Genomic DNA, 15,132 nt, shown 5'->3' with positions numbered 1-15,132 from the left:
TGCAGTTATCGGTGGCTTTACAAATCCAACCGTAAGAAGCACAAAGCAGCATCCTTGTCATAGTCGGATTTTAAAAAAAAACAAATTCAGCTAGGCAATTGGAATGTGAACCTTTATATCCAACAAGCTAGAATTTAAAAAGGAGCAAGGTTTTTTCTACAACGATATAAAGCACTGGTTAGACCACATGTGGGAGTAACTTGTGTGCAGATCGGCGCATACCAATTTAAGAAGGAGACATTGGTCTCGGAGAGCGTGCAGCTCAGATTCACCAAAACATTATCCGGGCACCAAGAGTTAGGTTGTCAGAGATTAGATAAATTTAGCGTGTCGTGCCTGCAATTTAAAGGAAATAGGATAATTTGATTGCGTTGTTTAGAATTTTGAAAGGCTTTAGCTAGCACGGGGATGTAGCTCAGTGGTAGAGCGCATGCTTTGCATGTATGAGGCCCCGGGTTCAATCCCCGGCATCTCCACTTTTGCGGAGCAGGGGCCGAATGGCCTATTTGTGCTCTTAATTGACATGTAACAGATGATGAGAAACTGCTCTCACTGGTGAAAGGGCTGGGGGATTGTGACTATGATGTCCCAGAAAGGGAAACAACCTCAAAGTCACCGCCAGGGAATAATGCAGAGAATTTAGGAGGCATGGTCAAAAAGCTGTACAAGTGTGCAGCTCCTCCCCATCCCTCCCCCAAAAAGCAGTAAATGCTAGCTGAAATAATATCCCTAGATCTGAGGTCGATAATTTTTTGCTAACCAGGGATATGGAGACAAGCTTGCATTGATGAAATATTGCAAGCTTGCAATAGTCAAAGATGAAATCAGGATGTTGACATCCTGGATCTCCCCCAAATATACTTTATTTATAAAAGCTGTAAAAGCACATTGCAAAACATTTTGAATTGAAAATTACAGAAAGTGCGATGAAATTCAACGCCTCTCTGTACAGCATGCTTGCCTCTGAGGTGCCACCAAACAATTGCAGTATTCCTGACATGTACAATATACATTTACAGGTCAGGCATACCAGCTGAATGGCGGAAAAGGCTCATGGGGTCAGGTTCTTATTTGCTTAGATAAGGGTGTGCTAGGGGGAATACAGTAAGAATTTGTTGAAGGAGAATTACTTAGAAACCCAGGCAGTCAATGCCATCAAGTACATTAACAGTTAAGGATTAGATGAGCTTTGCACACCCTTAAAACCTGGGACCTATACTGGAGACGGAGGGCAGAAAGAATATAGATTAAGTGTCCTGCGCAAAGGTTGAAAATAATATAGAATAAGTGTGCCCTTCAACAGATAAGGAAAGGCCAGATGGTTCCAGCTTAGATTGGGGGAGAAGGCTCTGCCTGGGTGTAGGAGGATGTATGTACCTAATTGCTGACAAGATCAGAATCTGAACAATGTTCTTGTACATGTCCAGTAATGTATAAATATGCTGAATACTTGTAATTTAGCATAGTGCTACCTCAAACTGCTTTGAGGTGGTTCTCTCCTTGCGATTGCTCGAATAAATGATTGTAACCTGTACCTGAGCCTCTTGTGGTTCATTCATCAAAGGTACCACAACAGGGTGACACCTCAGAACCAGCTTGAGGCAACACATATCCACATGATACCAGGGGTGACTGGGATAATACCAGGAATTTGGGACTTCAGTTATGTAGAGGGCGTTAAGAGGAGAACTAACAGACGTACAAAATTATGAAAGGGGTGTGGATAGAGCCTGTTTCATCTGGCAAGTGGGTTGCTAACCATACTTAGAGTCATAGAGTCATAGAGGCCTACAGCACAGAAAAAGGCACTTTGGCCCATCGAGTCTGCACCGGTTGATCAAGTACCTAACTATTCTAATCCCATTTTCCAGCACTAGGCCCATAGCCTTGTATACCATGGCATCACAGGTGCATATCCAAATACTTAATAGATCTAAAATGATTGGCAAAGTCGAGGAAAAATAAAAGGAAACGCCTCCCTACACAAGCATTCAAGAGGGCATTAGATGATCATTTGAATGGAAACAATGTGCAGGGGTATGGGGAAAAGGCAGGGCAATGGCACTAGGTCATAATGCTCACTTGGAGAGCCGGTGCAGACATGTTGGGTTGAGTGGCCTCCTTCTGTGCTGATAAGACTCTGTGATTCTGTGATTGCTGAAATCTCAAGGACACTACCTGAATCAGGTCTCCAACAGCCAAATACTGGGCTTGTTTCCACTGGAGTTCAGAAGAGTGAGGGGTGATTTGATTGAAGTATACAAGGTCCTGAACGTCCTTGACAAGGTGGATGTCGAAAGGATGTTTCCTCTTGTGGGTGAGTCCAGAACTAGGGGGCACTGTTTTAAAATTAGGGGTCGCCCTCTTAGGGCAGAGATGAGGAGGAACTTTTTGGGTTGTGCAACTTTGGAACTTTGCCTCAGAAGATGGTGGAGGCAGGGTTATTGAATATTTTTAAGGTGGAGGTAGATAGATTCTTGTTAGGCAAGAGAATCAAAGGTTATCGGGTTAGATGGGAATGTGGAATTTGCAACACAGGACGATCAGCCACGATCTTATTGAATGGTAGATCAGTCTCGAGGGGCCCAATGGTCTACCCCTGTTCATATTTCTAATGTTCGTAAAGCGCCTCGAGTCAGGCGGAAGCTATTCTGGAATTGTCCATCTGCAACAGCCCTTTTCCGGGAAGAAGCGCGAGTTTAAAAGTGGAAACTAGCCCCCAGAACATTGCAGTGAAATTGGTCAGGAAATCATTAAATGCAAAAGGTGTTCAGGAACCGAGGAGCATCGAAACCGAAAGGGGGTTCGAATCAGGAAGTTCCGAGCGTAAACATGGCTTCTCGACAGCAGCCCGAGAGCTGGACCAAGGAGGTAAATTGTCCCATTTGCCTTGATTTCTTCGACGACCCGGTTTCACTGGCGTGTGGACACAACTTCTGCCGCTCCTGTATCACAAGGTGTTGGGCACAGGGGGAGAGGAATCCCTGCCCGGAATGTAGAGAGGAGTTTCCGGACAGAAAACTCACGGTCAACAGGAATTTAGCGAGATTGGCGGAGAAGGCTCGAAAATTAAAGCTGAATCCGAAAGGGAATGAAAAAAAACTTCACTGTGAGGAACATCAGGAAGAATTGAAACTGTTTTGTGAAACTGACAAGAAACTGATCTGTTACACTTGTCGGGATGCGCGGGAACACAAATCTCACAATTTCATGCCGATTAAAGAAGCTGTTGAAATCTACAAGGTAACATGGAGCAGATTTTATCTCCAGATTATTTTATCACACTTTCACAGTCTGACCCTTTCTGTGAATTTCTGTCCATTGAAGGGTTCGATTGAACGGAAGTTTAAAAAAATCAAAAAGAAATGAGAGAGAGCAGAGGTGCAGGGTAGCGAAGAGGCGAACGATACTCAAAATGTGACAGGATGGGGCAGAAAATTTAAACAGAGAAGTGGGCCAGAAATTAGAACCAGAATGAGTGATAATGGTAAAAAGTCAAAGCTTAAGGCTCTTTATCTGAATGCACGCAGCATCTGTAACAATATAGTTGAGTTGACAGCACAAATAGAAATAAATGAATACGACTGGATAGCTATTACAGAAATGTGGTTGCAGGGTAACCAAGACTGGGAACTCAATATTCAAGGGTATCGACATTCCAGAAAAATAGGCAAAAAGGAAAAGGAAGTGGGGTAGCTTTGTTAATAAAGGAAGGTATCACTGCATGTTGAGTAGTGATATTAGTGCAAAAGGTCATGGTGTGGAATCAGTTTGGGTGGAAATAAGGAATAGCAAGGGGAAGAGGTCAAGGGTGGGAGCTGTCTATAGGCTCCCTAAGAATTACCTCATTGTAAGACAAAGTATAAATCAGGAAATAATGGAGGCATGTAAGAAGGGTGTTACGATTGTCATAGGTCATATTGACTGGACAAATCAGATTGGCAAGATAACATGGAAGACAAATTTGTAGGGTGCAGCAGGGATTGTTTTTTAGAGCAATACATTGCAGAACCTACCCATTAACAGGCTATTTTAGATCTAGTAATGTGTAATGAGGTGGGATTATTAAGAGACATCGTAGTTAAGGATCCTCTAGGGGGTAGCGATGACAATATGGCAGGATTTCAAATTCAGTTTGAGGGCGGGCAACTCGGATCTCAAACCAGTCTCCTCAACTTAAATAAGGGCAACTACAGAGGTATGAAGAAAGAGTTGTCTAAATTGGGCTGGGGAAATAGACTAAGGGGAAGGTCAGTGGATGAGCAGCAGCAGACAGTTAAGCAGATATTTCATAACGCTCAGCAAAAATTTATCCCAATCAGGAAGAAGGACTCGATGAGAAGGATGAACCACCTATGGTTAACAAAGGTGGTCAAGGAGAGTATCCAATCAAAAACTAAGGACATACAAAGCGGCAAAAACTAGTGGTAGACCAGAGGATTGGGAATTTTTTAGGAACAAGCAGCGAATTACTAAAAAGCTAATAAAGAGGGAGAAAATTGATTATGAAAGTAAATTGGCAAGAAATATAAAAACAAACAGCAAGAGCTTCTTCGGGTATATGAAAAGGAGAGTGGCTAAAGTGAGCATGGGACCCTTGGAGGGTGTGACTGGAGAATTGCTAATGGGGAACAGGGAAATGCCAGATAATTTAAACCAATGTTTTGCATTGGTCTTCACGGTGGAGGACACTATAAACATCCCAAAGATATCAGATAAGCAAGGAGCTAATGGGAGGAAATATCTTGTAACAGTCTCTATCACGAGGGACAAAGTATTTGACAAACTAATGGGACTAAAGGCAGACAAGTCACCAGGGCCTGATGGCCTGCATCCAAGGGTTTTGTAGGAAGTGGCTCCAGATATAGTGGAGGCATTGGTCAAAATATTTCAGAACTCTCTGGATTCCAGGAGGGTCCCAGTGGATTGGAAAACCTCTAATGTGACGCCCTTGTTTAAGAAGGGAGGGAGACAAAAAGCAGGAAACTATAGGCCAGTCAGCCTAACACCTGTCATTGAGAAAATGTTAGAGTCCATTGTTAAGAAAGGAATAGCATGGCATTTAGAAAAGCTTAATGCAATCAAAGAGAGTCAACATGGTTTTGTGAAAAGGAAATCATGTTTGACAAATTTGTTAGAGTTCTTTGAGAATATAACAAGCAGAGTTGGTAGATGTAGTGTATTTGGATTTCCAGAAGACATTCGATAAAATGCCATATAAAAGGTTATGGCACAAGATAGGAGCTCACAGTATTGGGGGTTATGTATTAGCATGGATTGAGGATTGGTTAACACACAGAAGACAGAGAGTCTTTTTCAGGTTGGAAAGACGTAATTAGTGCAGTGCCGCAAGGATCAGTCCTAGGGCCTCAATTATTTACTATCTATATTAATGACTCAGAGGAGTGGGCAGAGTGGAATGTATCCAAATTTGCTGATGATGCAAAAATAGGTGGGCGGACATATTGTGATGAGGATATAAGGAATCAGCTAGGGTATATAGATAGGTTGAGTGAGTGGGCAAAAACTTGGCAGATGGAGATTAATGTAGGAAAGCGTGAGATCATGCACATTGGTCGGAAGAATCAAAAGGCAGACTATTATTTAAATGGAGAGAGAGACTCCAAAAAAGTGCAGCATAGAGGGATATGGGTGTTCTTGTACATGAAACACAAAAAATTAGCATGCAGGTGCAGTGAGTAATTAAGAAGGGAAATGGAATTTTGGCCTGTATTGCTTGGGGGTTGGAGTTTAAAAATAGGGAAGTCTTGTTACAACTGTACAGGGTGTTGATGAGGCTGCATCTGGAGTACTATATACAGTTTTGGTCCCCATATTTAAGAAAGAATATATTGGCATTGGAGGCAGTTCAAAAGAGACTCACTAGACTGATTGCTGGGATGAAGGGGTTGATTTATCAAGAGTGGCTAAACAGGTTAGGCCTTTATTCATTAGAATTTAGAAGAATGAGGGATGACCTTATTGAAATGTACAAGATTCTGAGGGGACTTGACAGGGTAGAGGTTGAGAAGATGTTTCCTCTAGTGAGGGAATCTTGAACTAGGGGATATAGTTACAGAATATGGGGACACTCATTTAAAACTGAGATGAGAAGGAATTTCTTCTCTCAGAGGGCATTGAATGTCTGGAATTCTTTACCCCAGAGAGTTGTGAGGCTAGATCACTGCAAGAATGAGAAGAGGAGTGAGATAGATTTTCGAAATATCGGGGAGTTGATGGCTATGAGGAGCTGGCATGAAAGAGGAATTGAGGCCTGGGGCAGATCAGCCATGATCTTATTGAATGGCGGGGCAGGCTTGAGGGGGCGATTGACCTACTGCTGCTCTTATTTCATATGCTCTTATTTCTGTCCCAGGATCAGCTGAAATCATCTTTACAATCTCTCACAGAGAAGAAATCAGTGTTTCTAGAAACGGAACTGAAACAGATACGAAACATTTCTGAAGTTAGGGTAAGTTCTCCCTGCACTGGTTTTCTGGGATCTCGGTTAGATTTTTTTTGTTCCCTTTATCGCAGTAAAGGAATATTTTTCACATTTTACTTGGCAGAAACAGACGAACAGTCTGCAAACCCACATCACATCCGAGTTCAGGGAAATGTACCAGGTTCTTACCGAGAAAGAGCAGCGTTTATTCCGAGATCTCAGGAGACAAGAGGAGGAGATTCTAGATACGATGGAGAAAAACCTTCGAGAAATTCAAGGCAATTTAAATTCTATTGAGGAGGAGCTTTCAAAGTTACAGGAGCAAATGGAACAACAAGATGGGCTGATATTTCTGAAGGTGAGGGTTGTATTGTGGGGTTTTTTTTTAATGCATTTGTGGGATGTGGGCTTCACTGACTGGGCCAGCATTTATTGCCCATCCCTAAGTTGCCCTTGAGAAGGTGGTGGTGAGCTGCCTTCTTGAACCGCTGCAGTCCATATGGTGTAGGTACACCCACAGTGCTGTTAGTGAGAGAGTTTCAGGATTTTGATCCAGCAACACCGAAGGAACAGCGATATAGTTCCAAGTCAGGATGGTGAGTGGCTTAGAGGGGAACTTCCAGGTTGTGGTGTTCCCAGGTGTCTGCTGCCCTTGTCTTCCTAGATGGTAGTGGTCGTGGGTTTGGAAGGTGATGTTGAAGGACCCTTGGATAATTCCTGCAGTGCATCTTGTAGATGGTACACACTGCTGCTACTGTGCATCGGTGGTGGAGGGAGTGAATGTTTGTGGATGTTGTGCCAATCAAGCAGGCTGTTTTGTCCTGGATGGTCTCAAGCTCCTTGAGTGTTGTGGGAGCTGCACTCATCTAGGCAAGTGGGGAGTATTCCATCACACTCCTTACTTATGCCTTGTAGATAGTGGACAGGCTTTGGGGAGTCAGGAGGTGAGTTACTCATCACATTATTCCGAGTTTCTGACCTGTTCTTGTACCCACAGTATTTGCATGGCTAGTCCAGTTCAGTTTCTGGTCAATGGTAACCTCAGGATGTTGATAGTGGGGGATTGAGTGATGGCAATGCCATTGAGCATCAAAAGGTGATAGTTGGATTCTCTCTTGTTGGAAAATATCATTGCCTCGCATATGTGTGGTGCGACTGTTACTTGCCACTTGTCAGCCCAAACCTGGATATTGTCCAAGCCTTGCTGCATTTGGACATGGACTGCTTCAGTATCTGAGGACTCGCAAATGGTGCTGAACATCATGCAATTATCAGCGAACATCCCCACTTCTGACCTTATGATGGAGGGAAGGTCATTGATGAAGTAGCTGGTTGAGCTGAAGACACTACTCTGAGGAACTCCTGCAGTGATGTCCTGGACCTGAGATGACTGACCTCCAACAACCACAACCATCTTCCTTTGTGCTCGGTATGACTCCAACCAGTGGAGAGTTTTCCCCCTGATTCCCATTGACTCCAGTTTTGCTAGGGCTCCTTGACGCCGCACTCAGTCAAATGCTGTCTTGATGTCAAGGGCAGTCATTCTCTGGTGGCCACACTGAAATAATTAGAGCATTTCAGGAAACATGTGAAACGGATGTAGCCTGATTGTTTTAGCCTTTCCGAGGCTGATCTGCTATTGTGACTGAACTGGCCGGCTCTCATTTAGTGTGCTGTAATCCAGAAATGAATTTTAAATTATCGCAGGATTTCTGACAGATGAATGTTCTGCGGGAGCTCACATTTCATTCCAGTTGCATTGTGTGAGGGTGAGGTGGGGTGGTTGTTATGGGCATCACAGTCGCTTGTGCCTAATCTTAACTCTAAGTGTGCTGAGGGAGTTCAATTGGGCCCACTGTGTCTGTGAGTGAGACGGCTGTCAGGTTTCCAGAACCTGACGATAGAAATCACTTATTTACGCACATCCTTCTATCAGGTCCTTTCCATGCGTTATTGGGATACACTGGCTTAGTGGTAATGGTAAAGGCTAATGATGGCACGAGCTCAAATCCTTTTCCTTTGGTGAGATTTTTGGCTCTCTGTCTGGTTTTCTATGAGAGTCCGGATATCTTTTTAGCATCTTCTGATAATGTTGGTGCAATTTCAGCTCTGCGGATACGGATGGTCAGTTTCCGTTAACTCAGTCTTGTGTTTTATTTATTTCAGGAGGAAATATCGCAAGCGAGGAGGTAAGATAACATGTGTACAGAAATCAGCACAATTTTGTGAAACAACGCAGCAAAGTGCTTATGGTCATTTTATAAAACCAACTTTTTTTTAACAAAAAATATTTGCAGGACCAGTGAGGACTATGATAAAGTATCATTGGTAGATGACAAGCTGTCGCTCGGGAAATTCCATGGCCCTTTACAGTACACAGTGTGGAGAGAAATGCTAGGCTCCATTAACACCGGTAAAACTCGTACATTCCTTTATCTGATATATAAATCCAGGTGCAAAGGTCCTAAACCAGTTTCTGTCCCCATACCAAAAGATCACTGCTGTCCATGTCTTTGCCAGTTATAGTGAGCATTCAGGAGAGCGCCTGGTGACAAAGTGGGGATCATCTTCCGGTTCATGTCTTCAATGGCAAAGTGTACGAGGTTCAGTCAGAGGGAGGAAAAGCTTTGGGATTATGGTTTTGTCAAACTTGCTATGGAGGCGGTGAATTGTGGTTTTCCCAGCTGGGCGCTTACCTATTTGAGCTTAGGGGGCACAGTCACTGTGTGCACTAGTCTGTCGTTTATTTTCATGATTAAGGCACATGTGAGGAGATGAAATTCGGCTGGATACAGGCAGGAACTTTGAGCCATGTAGGCGTGCGGGTTTGATAGACCCGACGTCTGAAACAAGGAGATTTGATGCAAATTCTTTTACAACGTGTTAGGCAGGATTAGTTGGGGCTGCTTAATGAAGATGTATTCTGTTCTGGAGTGTCTCTTGTACAGGTTCTGGTAGGAGATGAATGCCTTAAGTCTGCAGTGCACATCATGGGCACGACTTTGCTCTTGGATTTTTCCGAGCCCTTGTCCCGTGTCCCTGGGGCTTGTCCCGTTTGGGGTTAAGGGCACAGTTTGGAGCTCACGGTTCCTGTGCTACCCACAGGTGGAGCGAGTCTGGCGATATCTGATGGAGGAAACCCTCACTGCTAACATGGAGCTGAAGCATCAATTTGGGGTCCTCCTAACGTTTTTGTTCAAATTCCATGAGGCTGGAATGACCTCTCCTTCCCCAGGAGTGTGTATATCTCCAGAGCAATGGGTAGGTTGCTGGTGGTTAGTGTGACTTCCCGCTCTTCCAGGCTGAGCAGTCAGAATTTGTCCCACCCACTCACTTATCGACTCGGTGTGACCTGAGGGCGGCGAGGAGGGTCTCCTGTAGAAATTCTGCTCCCACCTGTCCTTCCAAGTTTCATTTCGGCTGACTGTGTGTAGGAATCTATCGAGATTTATGAAGATAATGGTGTCAGTTTGCCCTGCCCATGCTGCTTGTATCATGTTGTATCTCTGAATTTGGGGGCTATTGGTTCTTGTGTGCTTGGTCAGGTGTTTGGACAGAAAGATGTGTGGCTACAGCCTTTTTGTTCGTTTCGCTATTGTGTCTACTTTCCTAACGTTCCCTCTCCGAATTCATTATTTTTCTCTTTCTCTTTCCTCCTGTGGTAACTCCTTTCCTACCTTTTACTCTCTGTTCCTCTGTTGAGTTTTTAAAAATGAAATCAATTTCCCTTCTCCTCCTGCTTCTCTCTTCCCCTCTGCAGCAGTCCCCTCTTTCTTTTGGCTTTTTACACTTTCCTTCCTTCTCGCTTTCTTTCCTGTGTCTGTACCTTCCCCCCTTGTGCAATTATAGAGGTAAGTTGAGAACAGCAGAGGACTGGCGAGGGGGTGGCCAGGGGTCTGGCGAGGGGGGGTGGGCAGGGGTCTGGCGAGGGGGGGTGGGCAGGGGTCTGGCGAGGGGGGTGGGCAGGGGTCTGGTGAGGGGGTGGGCAGGGGACTGGCGAGGGGGTGGGCAGGGGCCTGGTGAGGGTGTGGGTAGGGGTCTGGCAAGGGGGTGGGCAGGGGTCTGGTGAGGGGGTGGGAAGGGGCCTGGCGAGGGGGTGGGCAGGGGCCTGGCGAGGGGGTGGGCAGGGGCCTGGCGAGGGGGTGGGCAGGGGTCTGGCGAGGGGGTGGGCAGGGGTCTGGCGAGGGGGTGGGCAGGGGCCTGGCGAGGGGTTGAGCAGGGGTTTGGCGAGGGGGTGGCCAGGAAACTGGTGAGGGGGCGGGCAGGGGACTGGCGAGTGGGTGGGCAGGGGTCTGGCTAGAGGGGTGGGCAGGGGACTGGTAAGGGACAGGGCAGGGGGCTGTTGAGGGTGTGGGCAGGGGCCTGGTGAGGGGGGTGGGCATGGAACTGGCAAGGCAGCGGGAAGGGAACTGGTGAGGGGGTGGGTAGGGAACTGGTGAGGGGGTATGCAAGGGTCTGGCAGGGATGGTGGGCAGGGTGCTGGCACGGGCAGTGGGCAGGGGTCTGGCAAGGGGCAGGGCAGTGGACTGTTGAGGGGGGTGGGCAGGGGTCTTGCAAGGGACAGGGCCATGCACTGTTGAGGGAGGTGGGCAGGGGTCTGGCAAGAGTGGTGGGCACGGTTCTGGCACGGGCAGTGGGCAGAGGTCTGGCAAGGGGCAGGGGTCTGGTGAGGGGCTGGCCACAGGGTTTCTGCTCGGGATCACAATGTCAGAGAGACCCCGGAAGGGTATACCCCCGGATCAGAGTAGATTCCAATTGCAGAACCTGGACCCCTTTAGAAACACTCAAAGCTGCGAGACAAAAACCTAGAAACTGCACTAAGGTCTGCTAAATCTGATTCTAAATTTTGCTGAAGGAGCAAATCTGCAAAAGCTTTGCACTGAATGGTGGGAGATGCTTAATTGCTTATATATGTGAAGTGATTGTCAGTGTACATAAAATCATCTACATAAAACTTTCCTAAAGTAAACACTGTGTATGATGGAATACTAAAATAAAAATAGAAATTACTCAGCAGGTCAGGCCACTACTCTGAATGGTCAGTCTAAAAAGTGAGACTGTTTTTCAACGATTCACTTCAACAAACTAAATCACTATCTGTGTCATTTGAACTCCTCCCTCCCCACCTCAGTTCCAGCCGCTCTGACTCTCGATCCGAACACAGCCAATCCCTGGCTCATGGTGTCTGAGGACCGGACCAGTGTGAGACTCGGGGGAGAACTGCAGGAGCTGCCTGACGCCCCGGAGAGGTTTGATCGCGGGGCCTTTCTCCTGGGCTCGGAGGGGTTCACATCAGGGAGACGCTACTGGCAGGTGGAGGTGGGGACTAAGACGTGGTGGGGCGTGGGAGTGGCCCTAGAATCTGTGGCCAGGAAAGGAGACATCGATCCGACACCTGAGGTCGGATACTGGACGGTGTGGCTGTTCCCCAAAGGTGGCTACGTTGCCCGCACCTCCCCCTCACTGACCCCCCTCACCCTGAGTGCGGGCCCCCGGAAGATCGGGGTGTTCCTGGACTATAAGGCCGGGCAGGTGTCATTTTACAATGCGGACAACATGTCCCATCTCCACACTTATACCCATACTTTCACTGGGACACTGTTTCCCTTCTTCTGCCCCGGTCCCAATGAGGATGGGGAAAACTCAGCACCACTGAACATCTGTGGGCTCAGAGGTCACTAACTGGGCCACCCCATAATTGCACACAACCCACCTGCCTGCTCTCAGTTGTAAACTCCTCCAAATGCCCAGGACAACTGGGTTGCCGATGTTTTGTTGCCGATGCTTGTTTGGTCCATCTGCAGAGTGGAAGAAACTCGTGTCAACTGTTCCAGAGGATCGTGTAAAAATAATCATTAAAAAAAACCCCTCCAGAATAAAGAATTATCAGGACATAGCGACTGAGAGCATGAAATCATGGGTAGAAAGACACCAAGGGAATCAGAGACTCCAGTTAGGAAGTTGAAGGTTAAACAGGAGCAAGGGAAGGGAACAAGGGTGAGAGAGAACACCGGCGGGAAATACATGAGAAAGGGGGCAACCCGAGGCATGGCAAAGCTTTTCTGAATCAATCACAGAATCTTTACAGCGCAGGAGGACGCCATTTGGCCCGTTGAGTCTGCACTGGCTGTCTGAAAGAGCATTCTGCCTAGAGGCACTAAAGAGGATCGCGCAGGAGGTCGGAGCATTACAGGCGATCCCAGTGCCGAAAGGGGGATGGGTGAGGTTCTTTTACAAAGTGGCCAGTCCGTATAACCCAGCTCTGCAAGGGAGAGTGTGGCATAGTGGTCATGCCCCTGGTCTAATAATTTACAAATGCAGTCTAATACCCTTGGGCATGGGCTCAAATCCCACCATAGCTAGTGGGATTTGAGTTCAGATAAGTAAAGCTGGCTGTAGTAATGGTGAGCATGGGGCTATGATTGATTGTTTAAAGCATATCTGGTTTTGCTAATGTCCCTCATTGGTCTGGCTTACACATGACTTAGTTAGTAGCTTGAGGCAAAAGTTATGGAAGGGGTGTGATGAAGGGGGTTGAAAGGATTTGGGAAGTAGCCTATAAAATGTGATTAGAATGACTTGTTTTAGTGGAGGTTAAGTTCTGAACTGGGCTGTTTGTCTCAGATGTTCTATATCTATGCTGTAACTTCTATGTCTTTATCTGTACACTCATTCAGGCTCTGTATACTTGAGAATATATTGTACACAAGATGTGAATCAATGCAAAAATAGTGAAGCCTGTGGCAAATCCTGTTATTTTGTTGTTAACCTGTCTGTAGACAACTTGTTGCTGTTCGCATAGTGTTGGGATACAAATAAATAAAGCTTTTTTTTTGCAAAAATATACTTTATTCATAAAATATCTTCAACCACATTCCAAACCATTTCAAAATCACCACCACAAAGGTACAATCAGGTTCAACTTTTACAACATGTATCACAAGGTGCATCAGTACAAACAATGAATATTACAATCATTTTCAGACATTCATTTTGAGCTGTACAGCCCGAGGGGCTCTCAACAGTTCCCAGCCCCTCGGTGCACTGTGGCAGAAAGGTCTTAGACAGCGACCTTTCCCCATTGTGCCTTTGCGGCGGCTGCCCCAAGCTTTAGTGCGTCCCTCAGCACGTAGTCCTGGACTTTGGATTGTGCCAGTCTGCAACACTCGGTCGGGGACAACTCTTTGCGCTGGAAGACCAACAAGTTTCGGGCAGACCAAAGCGCGTCTTTCACCGAGTTGATGATCCTCCAGCTGCTGTTGATGTTTGTCTCGGTGTGTGTCCCTGGGAACAGCCCGTAGAGCACAGAGTCCTGTGTCACAGAACTGCTCGGGATGAACCTCGACAGAAACCACTGCATCTCTCTCCAGACCTTCTTTGCAAAGGCGCAATCCACAAGGACGGAGAGGGAAAAGTAATGATTCACTAACCACCCAGTACTGTGGTTTACCTTTGATAGTATGATACTCATCCTTGAGTTTAACACTTTTCGTTTAACTGCACTTTCATATACAATAATTTGATCTTATTCTTGTGAGGGGGAATAAATAGAACAAAACAGGAATTTGGCATTCGCAGGCTACACACGGAAAATGCGCACCACAGAGCTGTTTCAATCGATCACTCGCCAGTATCTGCGGGTATCTTCGGGAAGTGGGAGGCGGCTGTGGGGATGGGGTATGTCGGGAAGTGGGAGGCAAGTTGGCGTTCGGGGTTAGGTGAAATCCTCGGTCAGAGGAGCTGGAGGAGGTCTGCACCGCCTCTCCTGTTCAGTCACATCCCTCTGGTTCGTTCTGGTCAGCAACTTGCGTGGTAGTTTAAACCAGGTCCTTAAATGGAAACCCTCTCTGGCGTGCCTCTGCCGTTTTTCTCCCATGTGCCTGCGGCTCTCGCTGCTTTAGGTTTGGATGCGCTTTGTCCGTTTGGTGGCCTGGAGTTTCCGCTTGGTTGTATTGTCCCCTAACCCTACCCCCCACCCCCCAACCCAGCCCCTGCCCCCAACCCCCATCCATGCAAAAGGCCTGGAAACTCAAAGAGAAAAAAAAATAACTTCGCAAAGCAGGCACATATTACAGCTGGACCTTCCAATGAGCACACACATAATAAACGCCGAATACTGCAGGTGCTGGAGGTCTGAAATGAAAACAGAAAGCGTTGGAAAAGCTCCGCTGGTCTGGCAGCATCTGTGGAGAGAGAAACAGAGTTAACGTTTCGAGTCCAGTGGGACTCTTCCTTGGTACGCCTGCTGGAGAGAGCTGGTCACCAGACGGATGTGTTGTCCTGCCAAGCAATTCACTTAGACCTTTTCTGATCTGGCCCCCCTTCAGGCGTAAACCTTACTGGGGTGGCCGCTTTTCTGGGGCAGCAGCGCAGCCTGGACGTTGGGCAGGACCCCACCCTGGGCTATGGTGACCCCTCGCAGCAACTTGTTGAGCTCCTCGTCATTGCGGATGGCGAGCTGCAGGTGACGGGGGAGTGGGGGGGGGGGGGGGGGGGGGTGATGCGTGTCTTCTTGTACTGCACAGTTTATCAATCTCCCTCAAAAATGGCAGTTTACACGCACCCTTACATTGACTTGCCTGGTTGAGTGCAGCTCCAACAACACCCAAGAAACTCGGCACCATCCAGGACAAAGCACCCCGCTTGATTGGCACCCCATCCACCACCTTGAACATCCACTCCTTCCA

The 15,132-nt window shown here is 46.8% G+C and overlaps 1 protein-coding gene and 1 non-coding gene across 2 annotated transcripts; both read left to right on the top strand.

Annotated features, from left to right (window-relative positions):
• The first annotated feature begins 404 nt into the window (after positions 1-404).
• On the top strand, positions 405-476 carry trnaa-ugc (transfer RNA alanine (anticodon UGC)). The gene has a single exon. It is a non-coding gene; the product is annotated as a tRNA-Ala (tRNA).
• A 2,043-nt stretch (positions 477-2,519) lies between these two features.
• Positions 2,520-13,186, top strand: LOC144695765 (zinc-binding protein A33-like). Its single transcript, XM_078566740.1, has 6 exons — positions 2,520-3,243; positions 6,377-6,472; positions 6,570-6,803; positions 8,612-8,634; positions 8,743-8,858; positions 11,577-13,186. Exons 1-6 carry the CDS (start codon positions 2,758-2,760, stop codon positions 12,125-12,127), a joined length of 1,506 nt encoding a protein of 501 aa, XP_078422866.1. The 5' UTR covers positions 2,520-2,757; the 3' UTR covers positions 12,128-13,186.
• The last annotated feature ends 1,946 nt before the right edge of the window (positions 13,187-15,132 follow it).

This window comes from Cetorhinus maximus, chromosome 21 (assembly GCF_964194155.1).
Source record: "Cetorhinus maximus chromosome 21, sCetMax3.hap1.1, whole genome shotgun sequence".
NCBI classification, from domain to species: domain Eukaryota; kingdom Metazoa; phylum Chordata; class Chondrichthyes; order Lamniformes; family Cetorhinidae; genus Cetorhinus; species Cetorhinus maximus.
The sequence above is the reverse complement of the archived record's forward strand: the minus strand, read 5'-3'. Positions and strand labels throughout refer to the sequence as shown.